At 48.9% G+C, this 26,738-nt stretch overlaps 8 protein-coding genes across 8 annotated transcripts; 6 read left to right on the forward strand and 2 right to left on the reverse strand.

The window, feature by feature from the left end:
- Positions 1–106: 106 nt before the first annotated feature.
- On the forward strand, positions 107–1,801 carry N7533_006324 (putative FAD dependent oxidoreductase; the record flags this gene model as incomplete). Its single annotated transcript, XM_057102974.1, has 5 exons — positions 107–240; positions 296–421; positions 479–752; positions 806–952; positions 1,004–1,801. The coding sequence occupies 5 exons, from the start codon at positions 107–109 to the stop codon at positions 1,799–1,801; spliced, it is 1,479 nt and encodes a 492-aa protein (XP_056962604.1).
- Positions 1,802–2,608: 807 nt separating this feature from the next.
- N7533_006325 (putative MFS transporter Liz1/Seo1) lies at positions 2,609–4,685 on the forward strand (the record flags this gene model as incomplete). Its single annotated transcript, XM_057102975.1, has 11 exons — positions 2,609–2,780; positions 2,835–3,031; positions 3,084–3,162; positions 3,224–3,410; positions 3,461–3,566; positions 3,640–3,809; positions 3,860–3,963; positions 4,015–4,070; positions 4,122–4,237; positions 4,302–4,532; positions 4,586–4,685. 11 exons carry the CDS (start codon positions 2,609–2,611, stop codon positions 4,683–4,685), a joined length of 1,518 nt encoding a protein of 505 aa, XP_056962605.1.
- An 842-nt stretch (positions 4,686–5,527) lies between these two features.
- On the forward strand, positions 5,528–5,974 carry N7533_006326 (uncharacterized protein; the record flags this gene model as incomplete). The annotated part of the gene is made up of 2 exons (XM_057102976.1): positions 5,528–5,688; positions 5,713–5,974. 2 exons carry the CDS (start codon positions 5,528–5,530, stop codon positions 5,972–5,974), a joined length of 423 nt encoding a protein of 140 aa, XP_056962606.1.
- Positions 5,975–5,981: 7 nt separating this feature from the next.
- On the forward strand, positions 5,982–6,314 carry N7533_006327 (uncharacterized protein; the record flags this gene model as incomplete). Its single annotated transcript, XM_057102977.1, has 1 exon — positions 5,982–6,314. The coding sequence occupies one exon, from the start codon at positions 5,982–5,984 to the stop codon at positions 6,312–6,314; it is 333 nt and encodes a 110-aa protein (XP_056962607.1).
- Positions 6,315–9,197: 2,883 nt separating this feature from the next.
- N7533_006328 (uncharacterized protein) lies at positions 9,198–10,166 on the reverse strand (the record flags this gene model as incomplete). Its single annotated transcript, XM_057102978.1, has 1 exon — positions 9,198–10,166. One exon carries the CDS (start codon positions 10,164–10,166, stop codon positions 9,198–9,200), a length of 969 nt encoding a protein of 322 aa, XP_056962608.1.
- A 1,543-nt stretch (positions 10,167–11,709) lies between these two features.
- On the reverse strand, positions 11,710–14,942 carry N7533_006329 (uncharacterized protein; the record flags this gene model as incomplete). Its single annotated transcript, XM_057102979.1, has 16 exons — positions 11,710–12,195; positions 12,278–12,341; positions 12,421–12,455; positions 12,524–12,599; positions 12,802–12,830; positions 12,939–12,953; positions 13,014–13,032; positions 13,092–13,196; positions 13,250–13,281; positions 13,351–13,371; positions 13,438–13,480; positions 13,537–13,624; positions 13,703–13,983; positions 14,060–14,599; positions 14,661–14,798; positions 14,851–14,942. The coding sequence occupies 16 exons, from the start codon at positions 14,940–14,942 to the stop codon at positions 11,710–11,712; spliced, it is 2,064 nt and encodes a 687-aa protein (XP_056962609.1).
- A 485-nt stretch (positions 14,943–15,427) lies between these two features.
- On the forward strand, positions 15,428–20,377 carry N7533_006330 (ubiquitin-binding serine/threonine protein kinase VPS15; the record flags this gene model as incomplete). Its single annotated transcript, XM_057102980.1, has 3 exons — positions 15,428–15,641; positions 15,699–15,819; positions 15,877–20,377. The coding sequence occupies 3 exons, from the start codon at positions 15,428–15,430 to the stop codon at positions 20,375–20,377; spliced, it is 4,836 nt and encodes a 1,611-aa protein (XP_056962610.1).
- A 3,161-nt stretch (positions 20,378–23,538) lies between these two features.
- N7533_006331 (DENN (AEX-3) domain protein) lies at positions 23,539–26,373 on the forward strand (the record flags this gene model as incomplete). The annotated part of the gene is made up of 2 exons (XM_057102981.1): positions 23,539–23,919; positions 23,995–26,373. The coding sequence occupies 2 exons, from the start codon at positions 23,539–23,541 to the stop codon at positions 26,371–26,373; spliced, it is 2,760 nt and encodes a 919-aa protein (XP_056962611.1).
- Positions 26,374–26,738: the final 365 nt, after the last annotated feature.

Below are 26,738 nucleotides of genomic sequence, written 5' to 3' on the forward strand. Positions count from 1 at the left end.
GCCTGCCCAGCCACATTTGAGATCAAATCCTGACATCCGGTACTTTTAATAGGAACAACTCCCAAGTATCCCATCAAAGTGAAAGCCTCCGCTATAGTTGAAAAAAATGTCCGAACACACTTTGAAGCGGGTGGCAGTCATTGGCGCTGGAATAAGTGGTGTCGTGAGTGCTGGCCATCTCCTTGCGGCTGGGCTAGATGTGACTGTATTTGAGCGAAGTGAAGCAGCCGGTGGAGTTTGGTGAGTATTTGGAAATGTTAGTATAGATTAATCAAGACTGACATATTTGTTTAAGGCTTTACGACAAACGGGTGCCGATCGAAGCTCAGTATCCATCTACCAAGCCATGGGAACTGGGAAAGTTCAGCAGAGACGACAGAGACGAGGTTGAACAGCAACGTTTGATACATGCACCACCGGGGTAGGTGATAACCCGAAAGCCTTCGGATTAGTCGACAATATAACTAACGAGAACCAGACCCTGTTATGAGAGTTTGACTAACAATGTGTCAACACCTTTGCTACGTACAAAGCTCAATTCGTGGCCTGAGGGGACACTTCCCTATGTTAATCACCATGTACTGAAGGAGTATATTCAAGATACGGCCAAAAAGGCTGGAGTGGAGGCCGTGACTTTGTACGGTGCTCTTGTAACAAGTGTTTATAAGAAAGAGCAGAAATGGCATGTCCTTTGGAAGTCCCTGCATGGAGATGCAGAGACCGGCCAGCTAGCCGAGAGAGAAAACTCCGATGTGAGCAATACCCACCAAAAATTGATGGCGAGCATATTTTTGATGCATGGCAGATTTTCGATGCCGTTGTCGTGGCGTCTGGACACTATCATACCCCTTTGGTCCCCGATATTCCAGGATTAGCGGAAGCGAAATCACAATGGCCGGTGGAAATCGCGCATTCGAAGTCATTCCGCAATGCGGAAGGCTTCGAAGGAAAGGTAAATCTCTCTAGCAAAATGAATGTGGAATGGTGAAGCTAATGAGTCCAGAATATCCTTTTGATCGGCGGAGGTGTATCCTCAGTTGATATTGCCCGAGAGATTAGTCCAGTCGCCAAAAAGGTATTCCAGAGTACCCGCAACGGTGCTTTTGATATCCCAGCCACTGCGCTCCCAGCAAATGCCTCGCGCGTCGAAGAGGTGGTCAAGTTTGAACCTAAATTGCTGGATAAAGAGGATGGAACCCATTTGCCCTTTGTTGCGCATCTTAAGTCCGGTTCGACCCTGCATGACATCGACAGGATCATACTCTGCACGGGATACCAGATGGTTCTTCCTTTTCTCCCACAATATAACGACAATAGCAGTCCCTCTGCAAATGACTTAGCTATAGTAACGGACGGTACCCAGGTACATAACCTGCACCACGATATCTTTTACATTCCAGATCCCACCTTGGCATTCGTGGGAATACCCTTCTATACGGCAACCTTCACCTTGTTTGAGTTTCAGGCTATTGCGGTTGCAGCGTTATTTACTAAAGCCGCACAACTACCATCTGAAAAGGTCATGCGATCAATTTACCAAGACCGTGTCGCTGCCAAGGGCCTGGGGCGAAGCTTCCACTCACTCAGGGGAGAAGAAGAAGCCTACGTGAGGACCATTATGGAATGGGTGAATACCGGAAGAGCTTCCAAGGGGTTATCACTTATTGAGGGTCATACTGATTCTTGGCTTGAAGAAAAGAAGCTTCAGGTTGAGCGCTTGACTCTTATTTTTCAAGGTGCCATTCCCTACGGGTTTACTGGCAACTTGAAGGCACCGCAAGAGGTAATAGCCGCAGCATGAGGCTCAAGAGCCATTTTGAACAAGATTAAAATTATAACAAATGTTAGACAATGGTTTATTGGTAAGAATTAATCAAAGAAGATCTGATATTCAAAGCACACAATACAGTAGATGAGCCCCTCGCAAGGTTATGGACAGTCCTATTGCTTGCTGAGCACCTTGAGGCAGACCGAAAAATCTTATGCTTATTAAGTTGTGATGACTTTGGGTTTATTTACTCCGCATTGATTATTTCTGATCATAAGGTCTGTTTAACGGAGGTTTTCCGCCAGTATTAGGATTTTAAAAGGTCCGAGGTACACAGTTGTTCTGGCGGATGACGAGACCAATGCTTGTGATGGTGATATTCTAGCGTGGTATGGCAACAAAACCGGTCCGTCGACGAAATAAATCGGCGAATCTCCGTAGCTTCAGGAGGGGACTTGAATTAGCGTGTTGCAAGTGATATTGGTCATTCTTGCAGATATTGCGTGAACGTAGCCAGTGACTTTTTGACCGTCACCAACAACTTGGCCTTCCCATTGGGTCCATTGTAGTGTCTCAAGAGCTTATAGCTTAGCCCATCCCCACTTTTATCTGCATTTGGGTCAAGATAGCACGGTGACGTGATTTGAACCTGTTGATGTCGATTCCAAGCATTGTCCACCGAGTACATCACTCGGTTCAAATGCCGATGAGAAACAGCTTGAGTGTTTGGGGGTGGAAGAAGGAGCTCCGATCATGCAGCTTATTTATATTTAAACTTTAAGACGCCTACAATTTCAATCGGTCGCGAAATATTTGCGACCGTATGAGTCCGCCGTAACCATGTCAACAACCCGTACCGAGGAGGCAGCTGTCGAATCAACAACTCCAGTTGTTAAGAAGAATATCAAGCGGAGATGGGTCAGCTATCTTTGGGACACATTCGATAAGTCGCCAGAAGAGCGACGACTTCTTTTCAAATTGGACTCCGCGATTTTGACATTTGCGTCATTGGGTATGTGTGTTCATCTCTTTGCCTGCTTATACTGATGGGGTCTTTCTCGGCTAGGATACTTCATCAAATATTTGGATCAAATCAACATCAACAATGCTTTCGTGTCAGGGATGAAGGAAGATCTAGGAATGTATGGAAATGAACTCAACTACATGCAGACATGCTGGACTGTCGGATATGTGCTTGGAGAAATCCCGAGCAACATTCTCTTAACTCGAGTCAGACCACGATACTGGATCCCAGCAGCTGAGGTAGAACCTTCCAAGCCACGAGGTAATTTTTGTGTTTACTGACTCAATACAGCTACTATGGACTGTTTTAACGTTCAGTCTCTCAAGATGCAACACACCTACTCAATTTTACGTGCTTCGATTCTTCATTGGTATGCAGCTCTCCTCACAACCTTTTATAAAATTGGGAAAACGCTAAGCCGGTGACTTCAGGCCTGGCAGAGAGTACCTTCTATCCGGGGATGCAGTATATAATCGGATCTTGGTATCGAAAGGATGAGTTGGCAAAACGATCATGCATTTTCCACACAAGCAGCGGTATTGCCAGTATGTTCTCTGGTTACCTCATGGATGCCGTCTTTAAGCTGGGGGGTCGAGGGGGATTCAAGGGCTGGCAATGGTATGGACATGAAAAACTCCCTTCATTTTCGGACTCTAATTTTTAAATAGGCTATTCTTAATCGATGGAGTCATATCTCTGCCGGTGGCTATAAGCGGCTTTTTTGTGCTTCCAGATGTACCTGAGATTTCAAATCCGTGGTATCTCAGCAAAGATGTATGGCACTAATTCTTCCACCCCGATTTTTGAATGAACTGGTTACAATTTACTAATTTTACTGACTCAACAGGAAGTCGAATTAGCACAGACACGAATGAAGTTAGAGGGTCGAAAGGAACGAGGGCCTTTTACAAAATCCAAACTGAAGAAGATATTTTCTTCGTGGCACATTTATCTCATGACATTGTTGTACATTCTTTTCAACAATGGCGCTGCAGGATCTCAGCCTGTTTTTCAGCAGTAAGTTGTTATCACCACTCATTTGAATGCCTATCAATGTTCACCAACAGGTATCTCAAAAACTCGACCGATCCCGTTTACTCCGTGGGCCAGATCAACTCTTATCCTACGACGACTTATGCGGTACAAGTTGTGACAACACTTGCTTATGCTTGTAAGCTTCCCCTGAAAGCTAGTGGATGGGACCGATGCTAATTTCAGATAGGGTCCTCGGACACTTTTCTTAACGGAAAACGTTGGCCGCCCATTGTGTTTGGTGCTGTGGGTATATCTCTGCTGTGAAATGCCAAAAAATTCTAACAATACTTGCAGTGCGTAAATATCATAAGTTATGTGTCATTGTCAGTTTGGGATATCCCAACTGGATGGAAGTGGACTTGTTACATCATTTCAGGCGCTGGATTTGGGTTGAGTGGGCTTCTTATGGCGTGAGTCGCCCGATCTTGGACGCAGAACTCGTTGAATTTTTTTATTCTAACAATTCAATCATAGGTGGGCTCATGAGATATGCTCCGAAGACAACGAGGAGCGCTCTCTGGTTATTGGAAGCATGAATGAAATGGCCTATGTGTTCCAGGCCTGGCTGCCCCTTCTGGTTTGGCAACAAGTTGATGGACCCAAATACCAGAAAGGCTTTATTACTGTGTCATGCATTTCGTTTGCTCTCATTGTTACCACCTTTGTCGTTCGACATCTTGATCTCAAAGAGAAAGGTGAAAAGGAGTAAGTTGATAACGACGCCACTTTAACGCTTCGAATCTGACGGTTTATCTTAGAAAGCAAAACGCACTGGCTGGAGGGACAGATGACGGACTTTCGGAATCATCGGTTGCCACACCAGTGGATACAAAGCCTCCTAAAGTTCAATTGACATAAATGGAACTACCGTGACTCTAACTTGAATTAAGCATTTCAATGCTTGAACGAGTGGTGGGACAGGGCCCGTCTACACCGGGAAGTACGCCTGAAAGTATACAGGCCCGTACAAAAACTTCATTAGTACCTAGGTACTAGTATACCAAAATCATGATCAATGCCTACTAGTAGTCTGGAGGCATATGATTAGAATACACCTGGCGGGCATGTCTCGTTGAACTCTCAACCTCCAGGGCTTGGAATAGATAGAGTAAATTTACTAGGATGCCAGTAGATAGTATATACTAGTACCTACTAGTATGTACTATTAGCTCTTGATATCACATAATAGTACTAATTAGCAAGAGTAATACAATCTCACTAGCCTTGATTAACAAAGGGACAGTATAGCAAACTTAGTACTAACAGAGAGTGTATCTGCAAAATACTAGTAGGTTTCAGAGTTTATATTAGCTCCTTTGGCCCGTTATCCTCTGGATCAAAAATTTAAAAAACTGATCTCCAATATATTCAAGTTGGATTGTATTATTAAATGGTCTGCTTTATTTGGGTTTTAGCACAAGTTTCTGGCAGGCCTGTATATTCCTCTGAGGCCTGAGAGATCAGGCCATACCGCCTCCACTATGCCTCAGGCCAATAAGCCCGTAGTCATCAATCTATCATTCCATCATTCATCCCTCCTGGTCATCATACTATTCCACATGCGCCCGGGCGCGTTTCTGTCATCGAATTCGGATAATTTCTTCCCCCCTGGAATTTGGGGATGCCACTTTCACAATATGGGCAAATAGTCGTACTTTTCGCTTCGACAGTGGCTGTCGTCACATGGATGAAACGAGAAAATGGGTGCGATCATATCAATATTTCGACCTGATTTTACCTGGCCCCGGCAGATGAAACCAACAATTAGCAAGACTACTCCGAGTATCCTACCGTCTCCCGGAAAACTCCAAAGAAGGGCATGGGGCCTAATGCACATGGTCTTATGTCATATTTCGAAATGGTACTCTTGATGGTATGGCATCAGCTTTGATGGCCGGATAATTGAACTGCCCTTCGGGCTCATACTGAAGTGGTCCGATCGAACCAGCAAGGAGGAAGCTGCCGCGATGCAAATGGCACGAGCTGCTGGTATGCCTGTTCCCAAGGTGATTTCCTGTGGAGAGCATCCTAATGAGCCTTACAACCATTTCTGGTCAATATTGATGACAAGACTGCCTGGAATTTCACTCGAAAATTCGTACGACCTCCCGATGTCGAGTCCGAAGAACCGTGGCTGTTTGAACTGAAATCTGCATGGCTTCCATGCGCGAATGGGTGTCGCCTCATGCTGGGAAAATCTGTTCCGGCAACGGCAACTCTTTGCGCAGCGCACGGGTACCAAATCATATAATGGGCCCTTCTGCCAACGAAATTGAATTTCATGGTTTTCTTCTGAGTTCTGCCCCAGGCCACGGATTTGACACCGCTGAAGAATACATAGAGGCACGGGTTCAAGCGAACAGTATTCGCGCATTTAAACACCAGATTATGTTCACCCATAGTGACTTCAAGGCACATAACCCTCTCGTCGGAGAGGACGGTCATCTATCCGGGATATCGACTGTGATCAGCTGGATGGCTACCTGAATACTGGCAATATACGATGGCAATAAGGTTCGGAGCGACCAGTTGGTGATCTCAATTGGTCTCTTGGATGGGTGGGGATAAGTATGCCCAGCAGCTAGTTTGTGACATCGCGTTGAACTCATTGACTGCTTATTCTTATATAGCCTTCTAGATCTTGGCCGTTCCAATAAATGATAAAATTTGATTCAATACCGACGTAACTTTTGCTACTTTGCAACCTTGGAAGACAGGAATTTGACTTAGTTCACGTACACGATCACGAAAATCCAACGAAGCGACATCCACTTGTTGAGGTAACAGGTGAGTCAAAAACCCGCCTTGCGTTTTCGCCTAAATGTACTTTACAGTAGATGTAATGAAAACCTGAAAGAGCCTAACGCTGTAAGCTTAGCAAGCTCCTGCGTCTGGGATTATGCAAGTATTTTATTTATGTAAAACATAGACGCCAATTTCGAATCCGAGTGCATCTAGAAAGACCTAATCGACAGGATTGAGCAATTTCATCGATTGTCACAAATTCAACCCATTTTTCTGTCTACTACTCCGTATTGAGTTCAAAACATGTTATTTGTGTTGTTCTCGATCCCATCCCCATTCTTTGAAATCATTTCTTCGGAGGAAGGACCTCTCAGGGGAGAACTTATGCTTAGGCTTCCTTTGCCCCGATTCGATTAGTGCGAGCTAGAGTGTAATGGAAAAGAGAAGCCGAATTTTAAGTGGCCCCTGAGATGAGACAATGTGATAACGGCGCCCGCCAGACAGGGATAATTTTCTTGTTCACTCTCTCCCGGCTGGTCCTACCAGACCATGGCCATATTGGACCAGGTTCTCTAATAGGATTTGAAGCTTGCACACCAACAGAATTGAAAATTGACAAGCGTACTCTCCCAACACCCTGTTGCAATTAATAGCCTTGCCGATCTTAGAAACCCCCTTTTTGTGAGTGGTGCGGTCAAATCGAGATCTATGGTGGTAGCCTTGATTGGGTAACTTTTAGGTCGATCACTGTAATCTAATTGTCATCATTTCAACTAATATACCAAAGAAGATTTAATTCATACCTAAGAGTACATAAGGGGTGTTTCCGAGTCATTGCGACTCGCCCAGATGGCGAGATGGAGAACAGGGATGGGAAATCGGATCACACATCTACCCCTCTCTTACCAGTCCCTAGCCCCCCCCTTTTTTTTGTTACTCAAATGAGCGTTAGCTGTGGATACCAATAGCCTATCATTTGGTGAAGTCATCAGGATTTCCAGAGTCCGGCGTTTCCGCTGGTAAAATCAACCGGCGAGCTGGAAGGTGACAAATCATAACTCAAGTCAAGCTGTGGGTTGGGTAATAATCCAATCTCAAGTCCCAAATTGAATCCATCTAGTCCGAACCCATGTATGTCTTTTTATTTTCATCGAAATGCGAGCAACAAATTCGGGAATCTTTACCGAATTGAGCAGCTATTAGTTAACGCACTCTTGAACAAGCTAAGCTTTTGATTATGGCTTTTCCCCCTCGAAACGAATCAAAGAACATCATTCTCAAGGTTGCCAATGCAAGAGGCTCATTGGATGACTATTTGACCCTTGACTCCCTCGCCCGGTGAAAAATCATGTTACCGTAGCAATACACAAATGTAATGTGTGACTGCATGATTGAGCATGATAACTAATTTACTCCGTAAAGTAAACCACATATACGGAGAGCTTGGGCCAATGCTTCGGAACATCATCCGTGGAAGAAGGCGTCAAATAGCGCTGCGGGTACGGAGTAGTACAGAGCAGAGTCCTGTTTTTCGAATAGTGTCGTGCCTAATTGTGACGATCACCAGCCGGACTGGCTCGACGATCCTTCGCCCCTCTTAGCATGTGATTCGGCGTTTGCTAAGTGGAGTGCGGCAAGAGTCTCGACTTTGGCCAGACGATCAGAAGGAGAAAAACCCGGCTCTTCTTTTTGTACCGAGAATCTCCAGGGAAATAGATCGGATGGGCTGAGGCTGAACGCTTACCACTCCTTGGCCAGACATCATGGTGGCTATTGAAAGGTCATTCGCACGAATCCGCTGGAGTAATATGCATATGAAAATCCCGACGCCCAAGAGAATCGCCTTTTGAAAACCTCGACGATCTCAACCAACAATTGAAAATTTTCATGATCCGATCAGATTGGGTGGAAATAGAAGTGGAAGATGAATGTGGCGCCCCGCTCGGAAATGAAAAGATCAGGTTTACCGCGCGCCAGCTTATCATGTGAACTTGCATCTATGTTATCACACCAGAATACAAGAGTGATCGCCATGTAAATAATATCTAGATACATGTTGAGATCGCAAATAGAATAAATCATCAATAGAAAATTCCCCCAATAAGATACAGCGTAGTCCACCAAAATGCATCGAAGTATACCAACGGAAGCTATAAAATTCAAAAAAAAAAAACAGGACAAAAACAGAGGTAAGTACAGTTGACTAGAGATAACGCCAAAAGAAAATGGGACCTGCCCGAATGCTATACTCGACTCTGGAATCTTCTCGTGATGAGGTCCATTGTCATGCTAGAATTGCAAGAACGAGAACGATGATCTCGGCACAATTCTGCCCAGCAAATCCACAATAGGCAAAGCGACCGAGATGGACACGCTCAACGCAGAGAATTTGCCTGTTCGCTTTTCGAATTTTAATTCTGCAATTTCATGGATTCGCGATAATCTTGATTTTTCACGAAAGAGTAAGAAATCGTGTGGTTTGAGATCCCTGAACATCTTTTGACATGGCTAGGCAAGACGAGTCAGTTAGTGCATGTAATTTGAAAGAGTAACCGGCTGGGGCTCTCTCACTTCAAGAGGTCCTCTGCTCGTGCAAAACCTTTTCCACATCGCTCACAGTGATGTTCACGAATATGAAGATGTTTCTGAATTAGGGTAAGCGTTTGTCAAAGCAGCCGGTTCAGTTCTTCTCACGTTGTTAAAATGACGCCGTAAGTCTCCCTTTCTTCCGAAGGTCTTCGAGCATTCAGGACAGCTGACGCGGGAAATTTTCCTTGATTCGGGGTCATGTTGCTTCTCATGTTGTTTGCAATTTGATCTTCTCGTGAAGGTATTACCGCACTTAGGACAAGGATATCTGTTGGTCGAGGTTCTTTTCGCTGTAGGGCAAGCAATGAGAGCTACATCACGACTTTCGCTGGAGGTATTAACAAACTGGTAGGGCTCCGCCTGGACGGAAGAGACTTGGAAATCGAGAGGATATTTTCTGTTGTTCTCCATCGGAGTCATGTTGTGGGAATCGTCGCTAATCAATACCGAAGGCGAAGATTCTAGAGTACAGAACTGGATTTGCCCCGGTATTTGCAGTCTTGTGGGAACAGACGCGTTGACAGAAAGAGCCTCCGGGGGGCTCGTCGGTTCTGAGCATGGCGTGACAGGCCAATATCCTGGATTTTGATGAAATAACTCCTGCCCGGACTGAATCTCCAAGCTCGAGCCATAGCTTGGCGATGCGCTCATTTCTTGAGACCCACCCCAGTCCTGAAAGCCGCTGTATGCGGGAAAACAAACTTTATTAGAGGCGTCTTGAGGATGGAGGGGAGAGCTATGGAAAGCGGTCGTCTGTGATAGCGAATTCGGCGACTGGTTAAGAGGAGACATCGGGTAAGGGATCGGACGTTGATAGCCAGTGGTATGGTCGAAGGCAGGATCTAATCCGCAATTCATAATACCCAAGCCGATAGGTTGAGAAAGTGCTGGTTGAGGTGCTGTAGCATGAACTGGAGATGAGTAGGCAGATGATGTCTCCCGAGAATATGCATCCATCGATAGTGAAGGTGCCATGGATGATGAGCTATCTGCTATCTGATCCATGGTGGCTTGCATCCTGAAGTATAACAGTCCAACGGGTAAAGCAAAATGCACAAATGAAAAGATCCAAAATCAACTTGAACCCAACTGAAGAAAGTCCATATCGAGGGATCAAAGGGTTTAGAGGTAGTGACGGTGCTGAGTATAAATAACGAAGGATCACCATCTAGGGCTGTTGGTGACAAGCAGCCACATTGCATAAATGGTGGCTGAGGGAAGTGAATAGCTTAAGATTGGGGCAGAATCTGCCTGTCGACACGGTGAAGAGTCAACAGCTTCACGCCTCGAGCGACGAGGCAGATTTTCAAGTGGAAGGGAGGGGGTACTATGCAAATGCGGTGGGAAAATGAGTGGGGGGGGGGGGAGGGAAACTAACGGCCGGGGGATGCTCGGAACCAGTTCGATCTGTCCAGAGTCTACTCCGTACAAATCTCTGTAATCCCTGCTCCAAAGATTTAGCGCCCAAGGAGGTCAATCAAAATCATCAAGGCTTTTGGGGCGGATGGATGTCATGATTTTGTTTTCACGCCTGGCTCTGTGGCCAGGCAATGAAAAACGCCGGCCTATACATCTGAAAACGAGGGGGGGGAAGGAAAAACAAAAGATGGTTGGCAGGAAGTTGGCATCCGCAAGGTTTGTATTAAAATTACCAGATCCCCTGGAAATAACCGCACAGCGGCGGCTGTAAACTGTGGTGCTAGAAGATGCTAACAATCACTGCAATCACCGATGGGCTGGTCCATCCAACAGCGTTGCGTCCCATGCAACAAGAACAGCCAAACGAAAGTCTGGAGGGAGCCCATGATTTTGGAATTGACTGGCGAGGTGCATAGTAACTGGCGACTGGAAGCCAATGGTGTACACAGCCGCAAGTGCCAGAACTTGAAGCAAACAACCCCTGCAATAGACTTCACCTCGTGGCGTTTTCAGGAAACGATCATCTCACGCCCGAATAAACAACCCTTTTTGGGCATCACGACTCTCACTGGTTACGGGTCTGCCCTTCCGAACCGTTCGATTTCATGTATACCATCGGCTGATACTCCACCAAAACCCCACAGTCTCAGGTTCCTTTCAAGGTCGCAGAGTGTTGCCGTTGAGAGGGTATATTCCGGCTGGCATCTCCAAGGCTGTTTTTGAAAATTGATGCTATTTCGGTGGCTATTTTTTTTTCTACCACTGCTTTGCCGAAGCAAATTCCCTGCATAGCTCGAGCTCCATTCTGTGTGATCTCTTGATCACACCCTTTTTAACGCTGGAACACAAGATGTCACAGTGGCTCCCCACTTACCCACATCTGCAGCAGACTAACCCTACTACTCCGTAAAGCGAAAGCGAGACGTGCAGGGGGGACGTGCGTGGCTCTAAGCGCCAGGAGAGGTGGCCCCTCTTCCGTGAATTTGCATTGCCCCTTTTTCTTCATCCTTCATTGTGGAGATGCAGACCTAGAGGAATCAAAGGGGAATGAATTAACAGAGAGAAAAAGAAAAAATAAAAGTTAGTCTGAAAATCGAAAATTGTAATCCTAAACTCATGATTATAATGTCTAATTCTTGCTCTGCTGCGCTTCTAACTTTGCTGTGGCGCGCTCCACTTGAACTCGAAGCCGTTCTATGGATGCGATCATCTCCGTGATCTGATCTGTCTGTGCCTGTGCCTGTGCCTGTGCCTGTGCCTGTGCCTGTGCCTGTCCGGGCCGCGCGGGGTTTGGTTCCTGCCTGTCGTGTCGATCCACATGCATTTGCTCATTTCCCAGGCCCAGGCGACATGTTTCGACTACAGAAGGGTGCAGTGGGTCCAGGCATTTAGACACACTGGGCTCGACAACAGAAGTACCATGTTCTTGTGACGATGTCGGCGGCAACCGACCGGTTGATGGCGATGAGAGATGTCGACGACTTGACTCGTACATCCAGATAAGCATCACAAATGGCAGATGGGTTGCTCGGGAGAGAACGATGCGAACCCGGCGAACCACCTCCGCAGACAAAAGCAACCTCATGGGGCGAATACAGAGCAGCGGGATAAGATTCTGTCACCGGTAAGCGGGATAATGATCTTTCTGGAACCCAAACAGAAGTCCTTTGCATCGACGGAAGGCGGCGCTAACTTACCAGGGGCGGCATGAAATACGTCAAACGTCGGGAATTACTGCTTTCCAACACATAGATGGATAGTCTGAAAAAGAATCAGTCAATGCGCCCCTCGGACGGGCGTGGCACAGCCTTGATTCATTCAGGGTGTCTGAGATACTAACTGGAAAAGGTATTCCTCTCTGGCATGCAGCATCACCTAGATGAGTATATTTATTAACATCGGTCGCTATGAACAACAATAAGGCCAATTCTGGGGGAGCTTACCCCTTCAAGACTCATGCTCATCAAGCTAATCAGTGAGGAGAGAAGCAAGATGTTGGTCATCGAAACGAAAATCAACCTGCAGTCATGATCATGGTCAGTCTAGTTCAAATGCAAGTGCCCTTTAGGATATGTGGCAGTTATTGCGGGGATTTTGGTGCTACTGCAACCCATTCTCTTCGCACGTATAACGTGACCAAACGGGAATGCAAGAACCGCAGCTGCAGTTTGTTGTGACTTATTTCCTTGCGGGTGGCGCAACCAAATCATAGGGAACTCACATCAAGCCATAGCCGAAGATCGGGGAGATCTAGACATTAGCGCGTCAGTCAACTTGTTCCGATAGCCAACCATTTTGCCAAGAGACATGGATTGGGGGTTTCGTCCTGCAGGACCGCTGCATAGTGCAGAGACTTACTTCAAACGCGCTGTCCTGTGAGCGAATCGATTCAGCCACCATTAGTCCAGGTCAGATAATCGTTAGAACACCTACTAGTCCAAGTGAACCCGATCTGCCTCGCACGGTTAGCAGCTAGAAGCGGTCGAAAACAAAGAATATTCACTGCCGTACCCAAAGAAAACTTTCACCAACATCTCTGACATTTCCTTCAGTGACAGACGGTCACGCGCAAGCATGGTAAATGTCGTCAAGAACCCTGTAGCCATCCGCCCACATCTGTTAGAGGATGTCTCAGTCTACAGAAGGGGCTGTGTCTGCGCCGCTCTTACCGATATACAAGACCATCACCACCGGCATAAATCTAAAAAACGCCTTCGTCTACGGTCAAGTCAGCCTTGAGCTCTCTGGCGGATTTCAGTGTATGCAGTACCATTTCCTTAAGTACGGGAATCTAATCAAGACCGGTTAGCTGGAGCGATTAATGGGGCAAGGTATGTTAGGGCGTGTCTCCACTCACTAGGCTGCCGAAGTATGAATTCAGGCTCACGAGCGAGCAGATCCTGTGCCTGCGTCAGGTCTAGTTCTTCATGCGCACCAGTGATGCAGAAGGCCATACCTTGGCACAAGAAAAAGTGCCTCGAGGGAAAGAATGTCAAATGAGAAATTCAGAATGTAGTTGTCACCCCTGGCTAGCCCGATGGCTCCTGAATCGTCTCTTTTTTAGCTTCTTACCCTGTAAATTCCTCATTAAGGCACGAGGCAGACTGAATGACTCAACTCACGGGCTATGATGAAAGCAAAGCCTACCCCGATGATGCCAAGATTCCAGAGGCTCCAGAAGTCCATCTGGTAGAACAACACACCTGCATCGACGAGCCCGCTGAGTTCATCGTAAGCAAAGGCGGCAATCCAAACATCCATCAGCGCTTCAAAAAATCCAACCCTTGTCTGATTTCGTTCCACAAGCACCGAATAGTAAAGAAGCAAAAATGAGAGGAAAAATGCAGCCTCAAACATCTTTCGATAAACGGGAACTCTCAGACGAGAGTACGGATCGGCGGTTCTTCATGGACCAATCAGAATTTCTCTCTCTCTCTTCTCTCTCTCTCTTTTTCCCCTTGTTTTCCACGGTCACTTACTTCCTATTAAAGAGCTGGGGCTTCTTCTTCGAATGCACTGTGAGAGAATCCCAGAAGACTATCCGCCCGTTCCAGATGTCATTGACAACGCGTTGAACCACGCGCTGGCTGAGGAACATCTTTGCTTGAGCAACTGTGGCAATCTCCAATGCATTCAATCCAAAGAATTGCGAGTATGGTAAAATATCAATGCGCTCTGGTTGACGGCCATGTGGGCCTTCGTGGGGCTCTCCATTCCTATCGCGTTCTCGGGGCTGCTTCCCAGGTGTAGTCGACTTGATAGGGGTTGAGGATCCCGAGAGTAGTGGTGTCGTCTCCGGGTCACCTGCAGGGACGAATCCTCGATTTCCACGTTCGACTTCGAAAAGATTCGTCGAATTGCGGCGGGGAAGAGGTAATTCCTCGAGCAAGAATTCAATCGTCTCACGCTGGTTGAGATGACACAGGAATTGCCAGGCAACAAACTCACAGGCGGCCCCTCGACTTTCATTTAAACCCCAGTCATCATCGGTGGCGTTACTAAAGTTCCATTTCAAAATCCTTGGATAGTTTTTATTCAGCAATCCGATCTTCCGCGTTGAGAAAGAAAATCAGGTCTTACATCAGAGCGACTATGATGAATGGGTTGTGGCTATCTTGAGCGAGTGCATGGATTAACTGCCTCAGGCGATGGCCTCGGGCACCGAATCTCATCTGCTCGAAGGAATATTCGATATCCCCAACGGCCATAGAAATGAAGCTACGACAGGCATTAGACAAAAGCCGGATAGCTTCGAGCAAGAAGTTCATACCTGGATAACTTTGGCATCACTTCAAAAAGGGATTCTTCCGTCTCGATGATGGGGATCTCGATGTGATCCATCGTATCGGGATACTCCATCATCGACATGGCAGCGGAGTGTTAACTCACTGGCGAAGAAGGGAAATTAGAATCATTATCAACAAATCTGTAGTCAGGCAGTTTCAGTGTCATATACCAGATATCTCGTCTCTGAAGGGAATACAGATTATGCCAAGCACTTAGTGGGATTGTGCGATATCTTCGAGACTGTGGCTTATCCCCCTTTAACGTCTCTTGTGCACGTCCCACGCCAGGTAGCGGGGTTCAAGTTAGGAGCGAGCAGGCATTGTATGTAATAGAATATTGCGATATGGACAACAGTCGAAAAAAATAGTGGCACAAACAATATTCACACCTTTGTTGTTTAGATGTCATGGCATCATCCGTGTATGCCATGTTCGGACGCGCCTGACCGCCCAACCCCAATATGACATCACGTGGCACCGATAGACCGCCGACGTATCAACAACCGGTCTGCCACTTCCACTTCCATTATCTCCAGCCCAGGGAGATGCGGTTCATACATCATGGGTCAAGGCTACTCCATCACAACCCTGTCCGCGGGGTCGGCAGGGATAGATGTTCCCGAACTTTCGGACCTGGTGTATGAGAGGTCCATGGGCGGTGGCCGGTTTATGAAGAGCATCCGCGCCAGGCAGCAGAATGGCCTTGTATTCGTCAAGGTGATCATGAAGCCATATCCGACAATGGAGTTGGAGAGTTATGTGAAAGCTATCGCTCGTGCGTCATAGTGTCTTTGAAAGTCTTTCGATCGGAACTAATTAGCATCATCCGCAGGGGAACGCAAGCTCTTGACTGATGTGCCAAATGCGTTGAGCTATGAGCGAATACTGGAAACCGGTAATGGTGGTTATCTGGTTCGCCAATATGTCCACAGCTCTCTATATGATCGTATGAGGTTCGGCTCCCTTCGTATACCGCAACTTTGAAAATACGCGTGCTTACAGGTCTACAGTACACGGCCATTCCTCGAAGACATCGAGAAGAAATGGATCGCATTTCAACTGTTGTGCGCTTTGCGTGATTGTCATTCTTTGGATGTCTTCCACGGTGATATTAAAACCGAGAACATCTTGGTCACTTCATGGAATTGGCTCTACCTTTCTGATTTTTCTTCCTCGTTCAAGCCAACTTTCCTCCCCGAAGATAACCCTGCCGACTTTTCTTTTTTCTTTGATATATCAGGCCGACGAACATGCTATCTGGCCCCTGAAAGGTTTCTTGAGGCTGGAGAAGAGGAAGGTAGCCGCAATGTTAACTGGGCAATGGACATTTTCAGTGCCGGCTGCGTCATTGCAGAGCTCTTTCTTGAGTCGCCCATCTTCACTCTCAGCCAAATGTACAAATACCGCAAGGGTGAATACAGCCCAGAGTTGAGTCAGTTGATGAAAATTGAGGACCCGGACATCCGAGAACTCATTCTACATATGATTCAACTGGATCCAGAGTCTCGATATTCTGCCGATGAATATCTAAACTTCTGGAAAAATAAAGCTTTTCCCGAATACTTTTACAGCTTCCTTCACCAATACATGTCTCTCATGACCGACCCATCATCAGGAAGGAACAAGGTGGATGCCGAATCGACCAATCGGGGGGAAACTGATGACCGGATAGAAAGGGTTTGTCTTGACTTTGACAAAATATCCTACTTTCTTGGTCCTGCGGCCCGGACTCCCCAGGATGTTTCCAATAAGAGCGTCTATCGGTTGACGGGAAATGTACTTCCCGTCAAGCTCGATCTCCCAGATGGTGAAACCACGACGTCCAACCCGCAAACGAAATCGCAATCAGATGAAGGTGTTTTGATATTTTTGACTCTTGTTGTTTCCAATCTACGGACAACGGCCAAGGCCTCTGCTCGGATCAAGGCTTGCGATATACTTCTAGCCTTTGCAGAAAGGTTATCGGATGAGGCCAAACTCGACCGTGTTCTTCCCTACATCATGCTTCTTCTCACTGATAAGACCGATTCTGTGAAGGTGGCAGCGATTCGAACGCTGGCACAGCTTCTCGAAATGGTCCACGAAGTCTCTCCCGTGAATGCTTACCTGTTTTCCGAGTATATTTTCCCAAGGTTGCAACCTCTTGTTGTAACTTCCAAGCACAACCCTAGTCCGGTGGTTCGCTCCGCGTATGCCTCTTGCATCGCGTCCCTGGCGCATTCTTCGTTGAAACTCTTGGACATCATCCAAGCATTGCGCTCGGATACTCGTCTTACCGCACTCATTCCCGTTGGTTTCGAACCTCGTTGGACCGAAGATGCGACATTCCATAACCTCTACGATGTGGCTCGCAATGATCTTCTAGAATACTTTGAGTTTCATACCAAGGCTCTCCTGACGGACGCAGATCCATCGGTTCGCCGGGCATTCCTAGGGTCCGTGTCCAGTCTCTGCGTGTTTTTCGGAAACTTGAAATCGAATGAGGTTATCCTGAGCCATCTCAATACTTACTTGAACGATCGGGACTGGATTTTGAAATGCGCTTTCTTTGAGGCGGTTGTTGGTGTCGCCGCGTACGTGGGGACTATCAGCTTAGAGCAATATATTTTACCTCTTATGGTACAGTCCATGACTGAGCCAGAAGAATTTGTCGTGGAAAAGGTACTCCGGTCGCTTGCAGCCATGGCTGAATTGGGATTGTTCCAAAAAACGACGACATGGGAGCTTCTCCACGTTACTGTCGGTTTCCTAGTCCATCCTAATGTCTGGATCCGTGAGGCTGCTGTGCAACTGATTGTCAAGTCTGCCAAATATTTCACTATCGCGGACATTCATTCCATTTTGACGCCTCTCGTCCGCCCTTTCCTCAAGGTGAAGGTCATCGAATTTTCCGAGGCAGAGTTTCTTGGTGCTCTCAAGCGTCCGATCTCAAGAAATATCTACGAGGTTGCTTTTCATTGGGCTTCCAAGACTGATAGAGGAGTTTTCTGGAAGTCAGCCAACCCATTTGGTCTGTCGGATGGGCATAGCCCTCGCATAGGACAAAGTTCTACATTTAGCTTGAGCTCACAAAATAAGAACGACGAAGATGAGCAATGGCTGTCTCGACTGCGAAACCTTGGGATGGGCTCGGAAGATGAGCTTAAGCTCATTGCACTAAAGGATTATATTTGGAGAGTATCCCTGCGACAAAGCAGAGAAGCCGAGGCTGATCCTCCCTCATTGGGTGAAATTATCAGTTTGTCACAAAATGAGGTCGCCCCTCAAACGGTATTTTTTGACAAGCATCTCAATGAAAAGCCGAGAAATGTCTCCGTAGACAGAAGTGAGACCCCTACTCCAGAGGACACGAAACCGCGAACCATCGCCGACGCTTTACTTGACGCTTCAACGACAATTGAGCAGTCCCCTAGCGCTCACCGCAGACACATTCGGGCCAGGAGCAATCTTCATAGGGAGGTACAGCGCCCGCATCCTAGACGCTCAGATCAAGCCGGTACAGAGTCGTCAGCGTCATCGCCCATCGCATCCTCTCCTGCCGCAGGTCCCGGGTCTCGTCCACTGTCTCCGCCAAGCTCAGACCTTGATCGAAATGGCGTCGATCGCCGCCTCAGTTCTGGCCAGGATAGCACCTCGACAACTCCTACTCATACAGACACCCTTTCATTGCGGGGCGTCGGGGACCGAGTTCAGAGAAAGTCCAGTGCCATCAATCTTCTTGGTCGCCATGAGACCTCCAAGGCGTATGCCGAAACCAGCACAAGCTCAGCAAACGCATTTGGAAAAGTCGATGCTCCAATTCAGAGAGCAGGTATCCCGCAACAACAATCGGCCCTCACACAAGCTTACGAGCAAAAAAGAACACAAACCCCGTCACGGCAATATCATACCAGCCATTCTTATACGGGAGACGACCCGGTCGTTTTGCAACTACTGGATAATGTTTTTGCCGAGAACTATCCAACTGATTTGTTCGATCTGGGCCCGTATGTTAAGGAGTTGGACTCTCGACTACCAATTCGCAAGCCCGGTACGCAAGATCCCGGAAGCATTTGGAGACCTGAGGGAAACCTTGTAGCAACCTTTGGTGAACATAGTGGACCGGTCAACCGCATTGCCATTCCCCCTGATCACTCGTTTTTTGTCACTGCGTCCGATGACAGCACAGTCAAAATCTGGGACACCACTCGGCTGGAGAGGAACCTGACTCCAAGATCGCGTCAAACATATCGTCACGCTCCGGGATCCCGCGTTAAAGCGCTGACGTTTGTTGAGAATACTTACACATTTATCAGTGCTGCAACCGATGGTAGCATTCACGCTGTCAAGGTGGACTACCAAAAGGTCCATGAATCTGCTCGATATGGAAAACTCCAGCTAGTTCGCGAATACCAACTTCCCATGGCCGACAACGGGACACCTGAATATGCGGTGTGGATAGAACATTTCCGGGATGAGGGAAAATCAACTTTGCTTGTCGCCACGAACACTTGTCGGGTCTTGGCAATCGACATGAAAACCATGCTACCAATCTTTACTTTGGAAAACCCCGTCCATCACGGAACACCTACAACTTTTTGTTGCGACAGGCGGCACACCTGGCTCCTGGTGGGCACAACTCATGGGATTCTAGACCTGTGGGACCTTCGATTCCGCGTACGCCTAAAGGCGTGGGGGCTACCAGGCTGGGGATCGATTCAACGGATCCAACTTCACCCAACGAAAGCTCGCGGACGCTGGGTCTGTGTATCCAGTAGCGGCAGCCAGGGCAACGAGATCACTACCTGGGATATCGAAAAGTTCTGCTGTCGTGAAGTCTTCCAGTCGACTCCTCTCAGCACGAACGAAAGCACCTCGAACGGGACTGGACAGCGTAGCTCTAAGGGGGCCAACGCTCGACCACGCCGGTTCAACCTCCGAGGCGTGGAACCATGGCCTGTTGACGAAGACCGACCGGAAGGTATGTTGAGTCGCTTCGCGACCAGTCAACCTGGCCCAGTAGGCCCAGAGAGCAGCAAGGACCCTACACTTCCATCAAACAACACCCCTGGAGATCGACAGGGCACATGGATCTTTACCTCTGGTCTCAACGTCCCCGAGAATGACAAGGGGTCCAGTAAGTGCGGGTTCATTGTGTCCGCGGGGTGTGATCGAAAGATCCGCTTTTGGGACCTGGCACGTATTGAGCACTCGATGATTGTGAGCGGCCTGGACAATGTGTCTGATGGGAATGGGACAAGTACTCGGCCTCGATATGAGGTGTCTCAGCCTATCCCCAACCTCGTGGTGACGACGGAGCAAATCCCTTCCACTTCTAGTGGTAGCGGGGCGAGTGCGGCTGGCAAGAAGGGGGCTGGACCGCGACCCCCGCGCAGTACGGTGATTAGCCTGCAGCAGCAAATGCTTCTCAAGAGCCATCTTGATATTATACAGGATGTGGCTGTGTTGCGACAGCCGTATGGGATGATCGTGAGTGTGGATCGGGCGGGAATGATTTATGTCTTTAGATGAGCGGGACCTGGTGCGAGTCCAAGGTTTTTGTATGAATATTTGATTAGTAGGAGAACAATACCCCACCGTCATTGTCCATTGTACGTCTGGCTAGTACAGAGTACTCAAAATATACTTGTAGCTAGGTAGGTACTTATCTTGGAAGGCTTCAACCCAACTTCAAGTTGAAGTTGGAGCTCCAGGGCTGTCTCAGGAACCTACTAGTAGTGCTAGTAGGCTGTCACCTGCAGTTGAAGGTTCATATCATGATTTTATGAAGGTACCTAGTACCCATGGATCATGGATCAACTTCCAAGATTCCAACTTGAACGTTTTTCCTACTGTTCGCGTACCTACCTACTACCTACCTACTACCTACCTATTAAGTAGGTAGTACTAGTACTATTCTAGGGCTACTGTGACTGGTAGTATTCAGTATCACCTGCAGTGGGCAGGACCTCCAGGGCTTCCACTAGCAACTTCAAGTTGAAGGTTCAAGGGGTCTAGTGGCTCCAACTTGAAATTGAATATATCCATGGATACTTTGGGGACTGGGCGCAATTCGAATCGGACTTGAACACGCCCGACAGCCTGAGCTCGCGGGCAAGACGAGCCCTCCTGGAACGTACTAGTAATATACCTGGGCACTGGCATGCCCTTAACCATAGATGTTATCAAATTCTCCAAGATAGATTTTTCTAAGCTACATATGTAGTACCAGCTGCTAAGGTGGCAAATGATGCACGCATAGAGCCAGCTCTGCTACTCCGTACCTCGATCTATCTCACGCAGGAAGTGGGGGCTAACATAAGAATACATGCCCACGAGTCACGGATACATTACCCAACGCGGAGAGACAGCATTATCCGACGTACCGGCTACACAGCTACAGGTACCGAACAAGTGGAGCACAATCGAGGTACGGAGGAAGCTGGGCAGTGGGTCAGTCCACCGAGGCGAAACACTGGACCGAAATGGGGATGTTGATCGGCAGCTCTGATGGCCGGAACGAGCATAGCTCCAGAGCAAGGAAGACTGGGGGAGATGTTACGGATCCTACCTCCATCCGCTAGGTGCTCCGGCACGACACATTGATGACCGGATTTCTACCGATGGATCAGTGCGTCGCCTCTGTCCTGCAGCTACGAGGGGGAAACTGCATCGCCCTAGCCTAGTATCGCTGAGAAGCGCGGTACGCTACCGGGGTGGTCCCTGCGGAACGAACTGGTGCGATCATCGTGTTCCAGCCTCGATCCCTGCTGGAGCATCTGTGATTACTGGGTCTGGGTCCAAGATCGGTACTACGTATCGGGATGGGTTCGGTGGTGGATAGTTAATCTAAGCTGCACTGCATAGGTTCGGATTACAGGGTTTCTGGGAGGGAATTTTGCATGTCGGGGATTTTTCTTCTTCTCGCACGTCGCACGCGAAGGAAGGACAGAAGGCAAAAATGAGATCAGGTTCCCAAGGTTGGCTAGCACGCTGGCTATCAACACGAATGAGGGGATTGGACCGATGGATGGAAGTGGGATCTCCGTTATGAACTTCCTGAGTTGGTTCGGTAGATTTTGACACCGGTGGAGTCCGCGGGAGGTGACGGACAGCAGAGTGGAAGCAGAACAGAAAGAAAGTTACGGAGGATACTGTCGCAGAGGGGCCCTTCTCGGAGTATTCGGAAATGCCGCAACGCGAGAAGATGAAACATGAAACATGGAGAAGAAGGGAAGGCATTGAGCAGGGATGAAAGAACGCGCCCAGTCAGTCATATATTTGTGCCAGTGCATGTGGTGCATCCCAGGGGGACGGCACAGACCACCAGAACCAACGATCGAAACCGGTCGAAGGTAAAATGTCAAATTCAAATCTCGGACGTGGGTCCGGATGGGTTTTGGGCCCAGGGGTAAAGACCAGTCACAGTGCAGCTGAGGCTCGACACGGGAAGACAAGAACAGAGAGCCATGGGAGAAGCTTCGGCCCCAGGAACCAAGGAACTGCTTGGAACCGTGGCCAGGGGGAGATGGACGGGGCCTTGGGCCGCTGACAGGTTCGCTTCTCAATCAATGGAATGGAATGGGTCTCGATCGGCTCTGCACTCCGATCGGCCTCGACCGTGAGTATTGAATATTGCAAAGCAAGCAAAGCAGGGTAGAGATGGGCGCAAGATTGGGATTCGACTATTGATTCCTGATTCTTGATTTCCCTATTCTGGGTGACGGGAGAATGGGTAGGGCTGGGATGCTTCACAATGAGCATTGTGCATTGTGTGGTATTTTGCTGGTTGCTCCTCGCAGGTCGCAGGCGAGACACGAGGAGAGGTTGTATGGCATAAGGATAAGCATAGAGCGCAGGGTCACACCACGCCTTGCCCGAGAACGAGGTCTCCAGTGGCGAGCGGTTTTCAAAGTTGAAACTGGTGTATCTAGAACTCTGTTGGGAGTAATCTGACCTGTCGAGGTGGTGGGAGCGGTCAGCATACAGTGACTGAGTAGAGTAGAGTAGAGTAACTATAGTAGACGATACTCATACAGACAACCAAAGTGAAATCACATCTGATGCTAAATCAAATCTCCTTCTTCTGATTATTATGATTATTCTATTATTTGTATTATAATAATAAAAAAACCCCCAATAAATCCCAATGAAATTAAACCGGGTCCGAAGTGGATACTTGATACGAGATGCTATTGGTGTGTTCCCCTCCGACGAACCCCCTTTGGACCATCACCCTGTACTTTAGCACCGACTGGGACTGCTGGGTACATCGGAGACCCGCCAACTTTCTCCTATTCTTCTCTCCCCCCCCCCTGATACTCGCTCGACTTGAATTACTCCGTCTTCAAACTTTACTCCTGTTTCCTTCCTCTCTCCTCCTCTTCCTCTCCTTCAACCCTCTCAACCTCTAACCCACCCCCCCCCAATCGTGGTTCACCTTTGGTTTCCATGGCCTCGGGTACACACTAAATTGGTTCAATTGGAGTCTTACGCGGCGTCTCTCCCTATACATCCCATCTGTATACGGTATATCCCTCATTCTTTTACCCGCCTACCTCCGACGCTTCAGCTTCAGTTTCAGCTTCAGCTCTGGTTTCAGCTCCAGCTTTAGCTCTAGCTCTAGCTTTGTCGACTACTTCGACCAATATCAACAAGATATATAACCGCAACACTATACACATTCCGCAAATATGGGACACTCTCTGAGAGATCACTCGTCCTTTACCCGCCCGGCCACCAGGGATCGCCCGGCGACTCGCGGCGAGGGGGAAAATTCGCTGGTCGTCCCCAGTCGCACCTCATCCTTGCACTCTCGCATCACCCAACCCATTCCTTCAACTCTCAACATCAAACCCGCCCAACGGACCCCCAAGACTCTCACTCATGCCTACATGGTATGCGGTGTTGGCCGTGAACCCTCGCAATGGGTCAAGGCTCCCGCCCCAGACCAGGGAAAGATTGGCCACATGAAGGGCGCCGTCGGTCAATTCTGGTTGCCAGAGATTCTGGGCAGCAGCCCCCGATTGGAGCAGGATAATGAGATTGCTCGAGCCCTGCACTCGGCCATGAGGGTGAGCAACCCCACTTACAATCACCGAGGTGAGAGGTGGTATTATATGAATTAAGGTTAACTGACTGGAATGTAGGCATGCTTCCCCCACGATGTCGAGATTTGCACCGGCAAGAGCCAGCCTCACTGTGCCCACCACGCCTTCGTCCTCCAGCAGGACTCTTCTCACACTCTGTACGGTATCGCGCTGCGCGTCTGGTCCCGTGCCGATGAGAAGCGCGCCGAGACAATTCGTGAACTTCGCAAGAAGACGGAGCCGGACTTCTACGATAACCCCGACGAGACCTACTGGATCCCCTACTGCTTGAGTTTCCTTTCTCGCTATCCCCTCTACGACCTGCTAGGTGACTACCTCCGTGGTATGTGGATTCACTGGAACAAGGCCACCAACCTCTTCCACGCCGAGGAGGTTTCCCGCATTCTGAGCTTCCCTGCTCCCCGCCTGAACGATCTGGTCCGCATCGACATGAAGGATTACGCTCTCTGCTATCAATTCCCCTCATCCCCGACCGGCTTCCAGAATTTCGCCATGTGGCCCCTTTTCAACTGCCTGTCAATTCCCAACATTGTCGGCGTGATTGAGGCCGCCGTGTCGCCTACTCGCCGTGTCATCTTTGTTTCTCACTACGCAGCCATGTTGACTGCCGCCGCCGAGACCATTCGCTACTGCGTTCGCGTCTACGAGTGGAGCGGTCTGTATGTCCCTGTGGTGCACGCCCGCCACGTGAAGGAGCTCGTCCAGGAACCCGGTCCTTACATTCTGGGTATCACTGCCGAGTGCCGCACTCTCTTCAACGCCCCCTCTGATGCTCTTGTCGTCGACCTGGACCGTAACTTCGTTTTGACTTCCAGCCCGCCCAATGTCCTCAACCAGGGCCAGCGCACCAAGTTCATCAACCGCCTGACCCAGGCTCTGAACGGCGATGTTTCACCCTCGGGTGTCCCCACTCACCTGCGTTCGGCTTACGCTGGCGGCAAGCTGATCCCTGCCGGTCAAATCATCGTCATGCGCGGTGAGGTTGAAAGTGTCCAGGAGCCCAATTGGTGGAACCAGGATGCCGTTATGAGTGTCATGGACCACGTCTGTGAGAAGCTCGGCCGCAACACTGGCATGAAGGCCATCTTCGGCGGATCCGTCAAGAAGCCCCTCATGACCAAGGTCTCGATGCGCCACCTCAACGAGATTGTCCGTGAGCGCAACCAGTACTCTCGTGACGCAATGGAGGCCTGGCAGGACTTCATCAACCTCAAGGGCAGAATGGACACGGAGCTCAGCAAGGTTACCAAGCGCAACAACTTCCTGGTCGAGGAACTCGAGACCTGGAAGCAGCAGTTCCTCAAGTTCCAGGCCTTTGCCGAGCAGCTCACCAAGGAGACTTCTGAGCTTAAGGTCAAGATCGAGAACCACAAGCGGGAGAACCGCCGCCTTACTGGTCTCATTGATCAGCAGAAGGATGATGTCGCTCGTCTTACTCTCCGTCTGTCTGGCACTGAGAAGCAGCGCGATGACGCCCTCGAGGCCCTCGTTCTCCAGCAGGAGATTGCCGAGGAGCTCGAGCGTGAGCGCAAGCGCAACCAAAAGGAGATCTCTGCTCTCACCCACACTAACTCCACCCTCTCCCGCGAGCGCGAAGAGGCCCAGCGTGTGGTCCTGCACCTGCGCAGCCTCATCAACGGCAAGAGCCACCACATGGAGCACATTGTTCGCTCCATTGGTAGCAGCTCTGAGATTACTGAGATGGTCGAGCAGGGTTACGAAGACGCTCCTGAGGAGCGCACCGATGAGCGTGCTAGTGCAGAGTCTGTGAAGGAGTCAAGCAAGGAGAACAAGGTCTCAAATAAGGCTTCGGTAAATCAAATGAACCCCGATCTCGAGCAGCACTTGCTGAACCTCGGCAAGGACCACAAAACCCTTGCTCGTCTGAGCGTCACCGACGTTGCAGACCGTTACCTACGCGATAAGACGGACGCTATTGCGGACATTATCCGTAGCATTAGTGAACAGTGCGCCGCCGCCGTCGAGGGCCTCCACCTCGCCCAGGATGCCGAAGATGAGGAGTCTGCCGAGGCTTCCTCCAAGCTCCACCAGAACGGTTCCCCCCGTCTGGGCTCAGAGTATGAGGATGGCCGTACCACCCGCGCCACCAGCGAAGTGAGCGACCTCGACAACAACTCGCTTCACCCGGACAACCGCCACTCCAGCATCCCTCCCACCCCCGACCTGGTTCACAACCGCTCCAGCACCTCCATGTCCATGGTCAGCAGCTCGACATTCCCTGAGCGATCCAGCCAGCAATACGGACCGGGTGAGATCCCCACTCGCATTGTGGAGGATGATGATGAGCACGCCCATGAGACTGAGAGCATGGACGACCAGCAAACCGAGACCGGCACTCTGTCCAAGCAAGCTAGTGAAGATCTCATGCGGCCCCAAACTGCCCGTGTGATCTCCTAGGTTCTTTGAAATTTTTTGACATACTATTTTTTTTGCCTCCATCAGCTATAGATGATGTGCAACGCTTGACTGAGACGACCCTTGTTTGTTTCCTGCCTTTCTGATTCTACTTTTGGCGTGGTTTTATCCTTCTTGCTGACTAGTGCTGTGAATACCTCACGCATGCACATGTTTTGGTTGTCCGGCGTAGCCTGGTGCCGTTATTCTTTTTCTCTCTCTTCATTTCGTCGTGTCGCTTTTGATACTCCCTTATATCCATCCGCCCGCAACCCATCCATCCTTCTTGTGAATTGTTCTTCAGGGCTATTATGTTTCCTACGGGATCTTGCAAATTCCCACCTTTTCCCTTTTTATTTTTTTTTCTT

This window comes from Penicillium manginii (assembly GCF_028828005.1).
Source record: "Penicillium manginii strain IBT 31320 chromosome Unknown utg000004l:1.0-7231830.0:1.0-7236170.0, whole genome shotgun sequence".
In the NCBI taxonomy this organism is placed as follows: domain Eukaryota; kingdom Fungi; phylum Ascomycota; class Eurotiomycetes; order Eurotiales; family Aspergillaceae; genus Penicillium; species Penicillium manginii.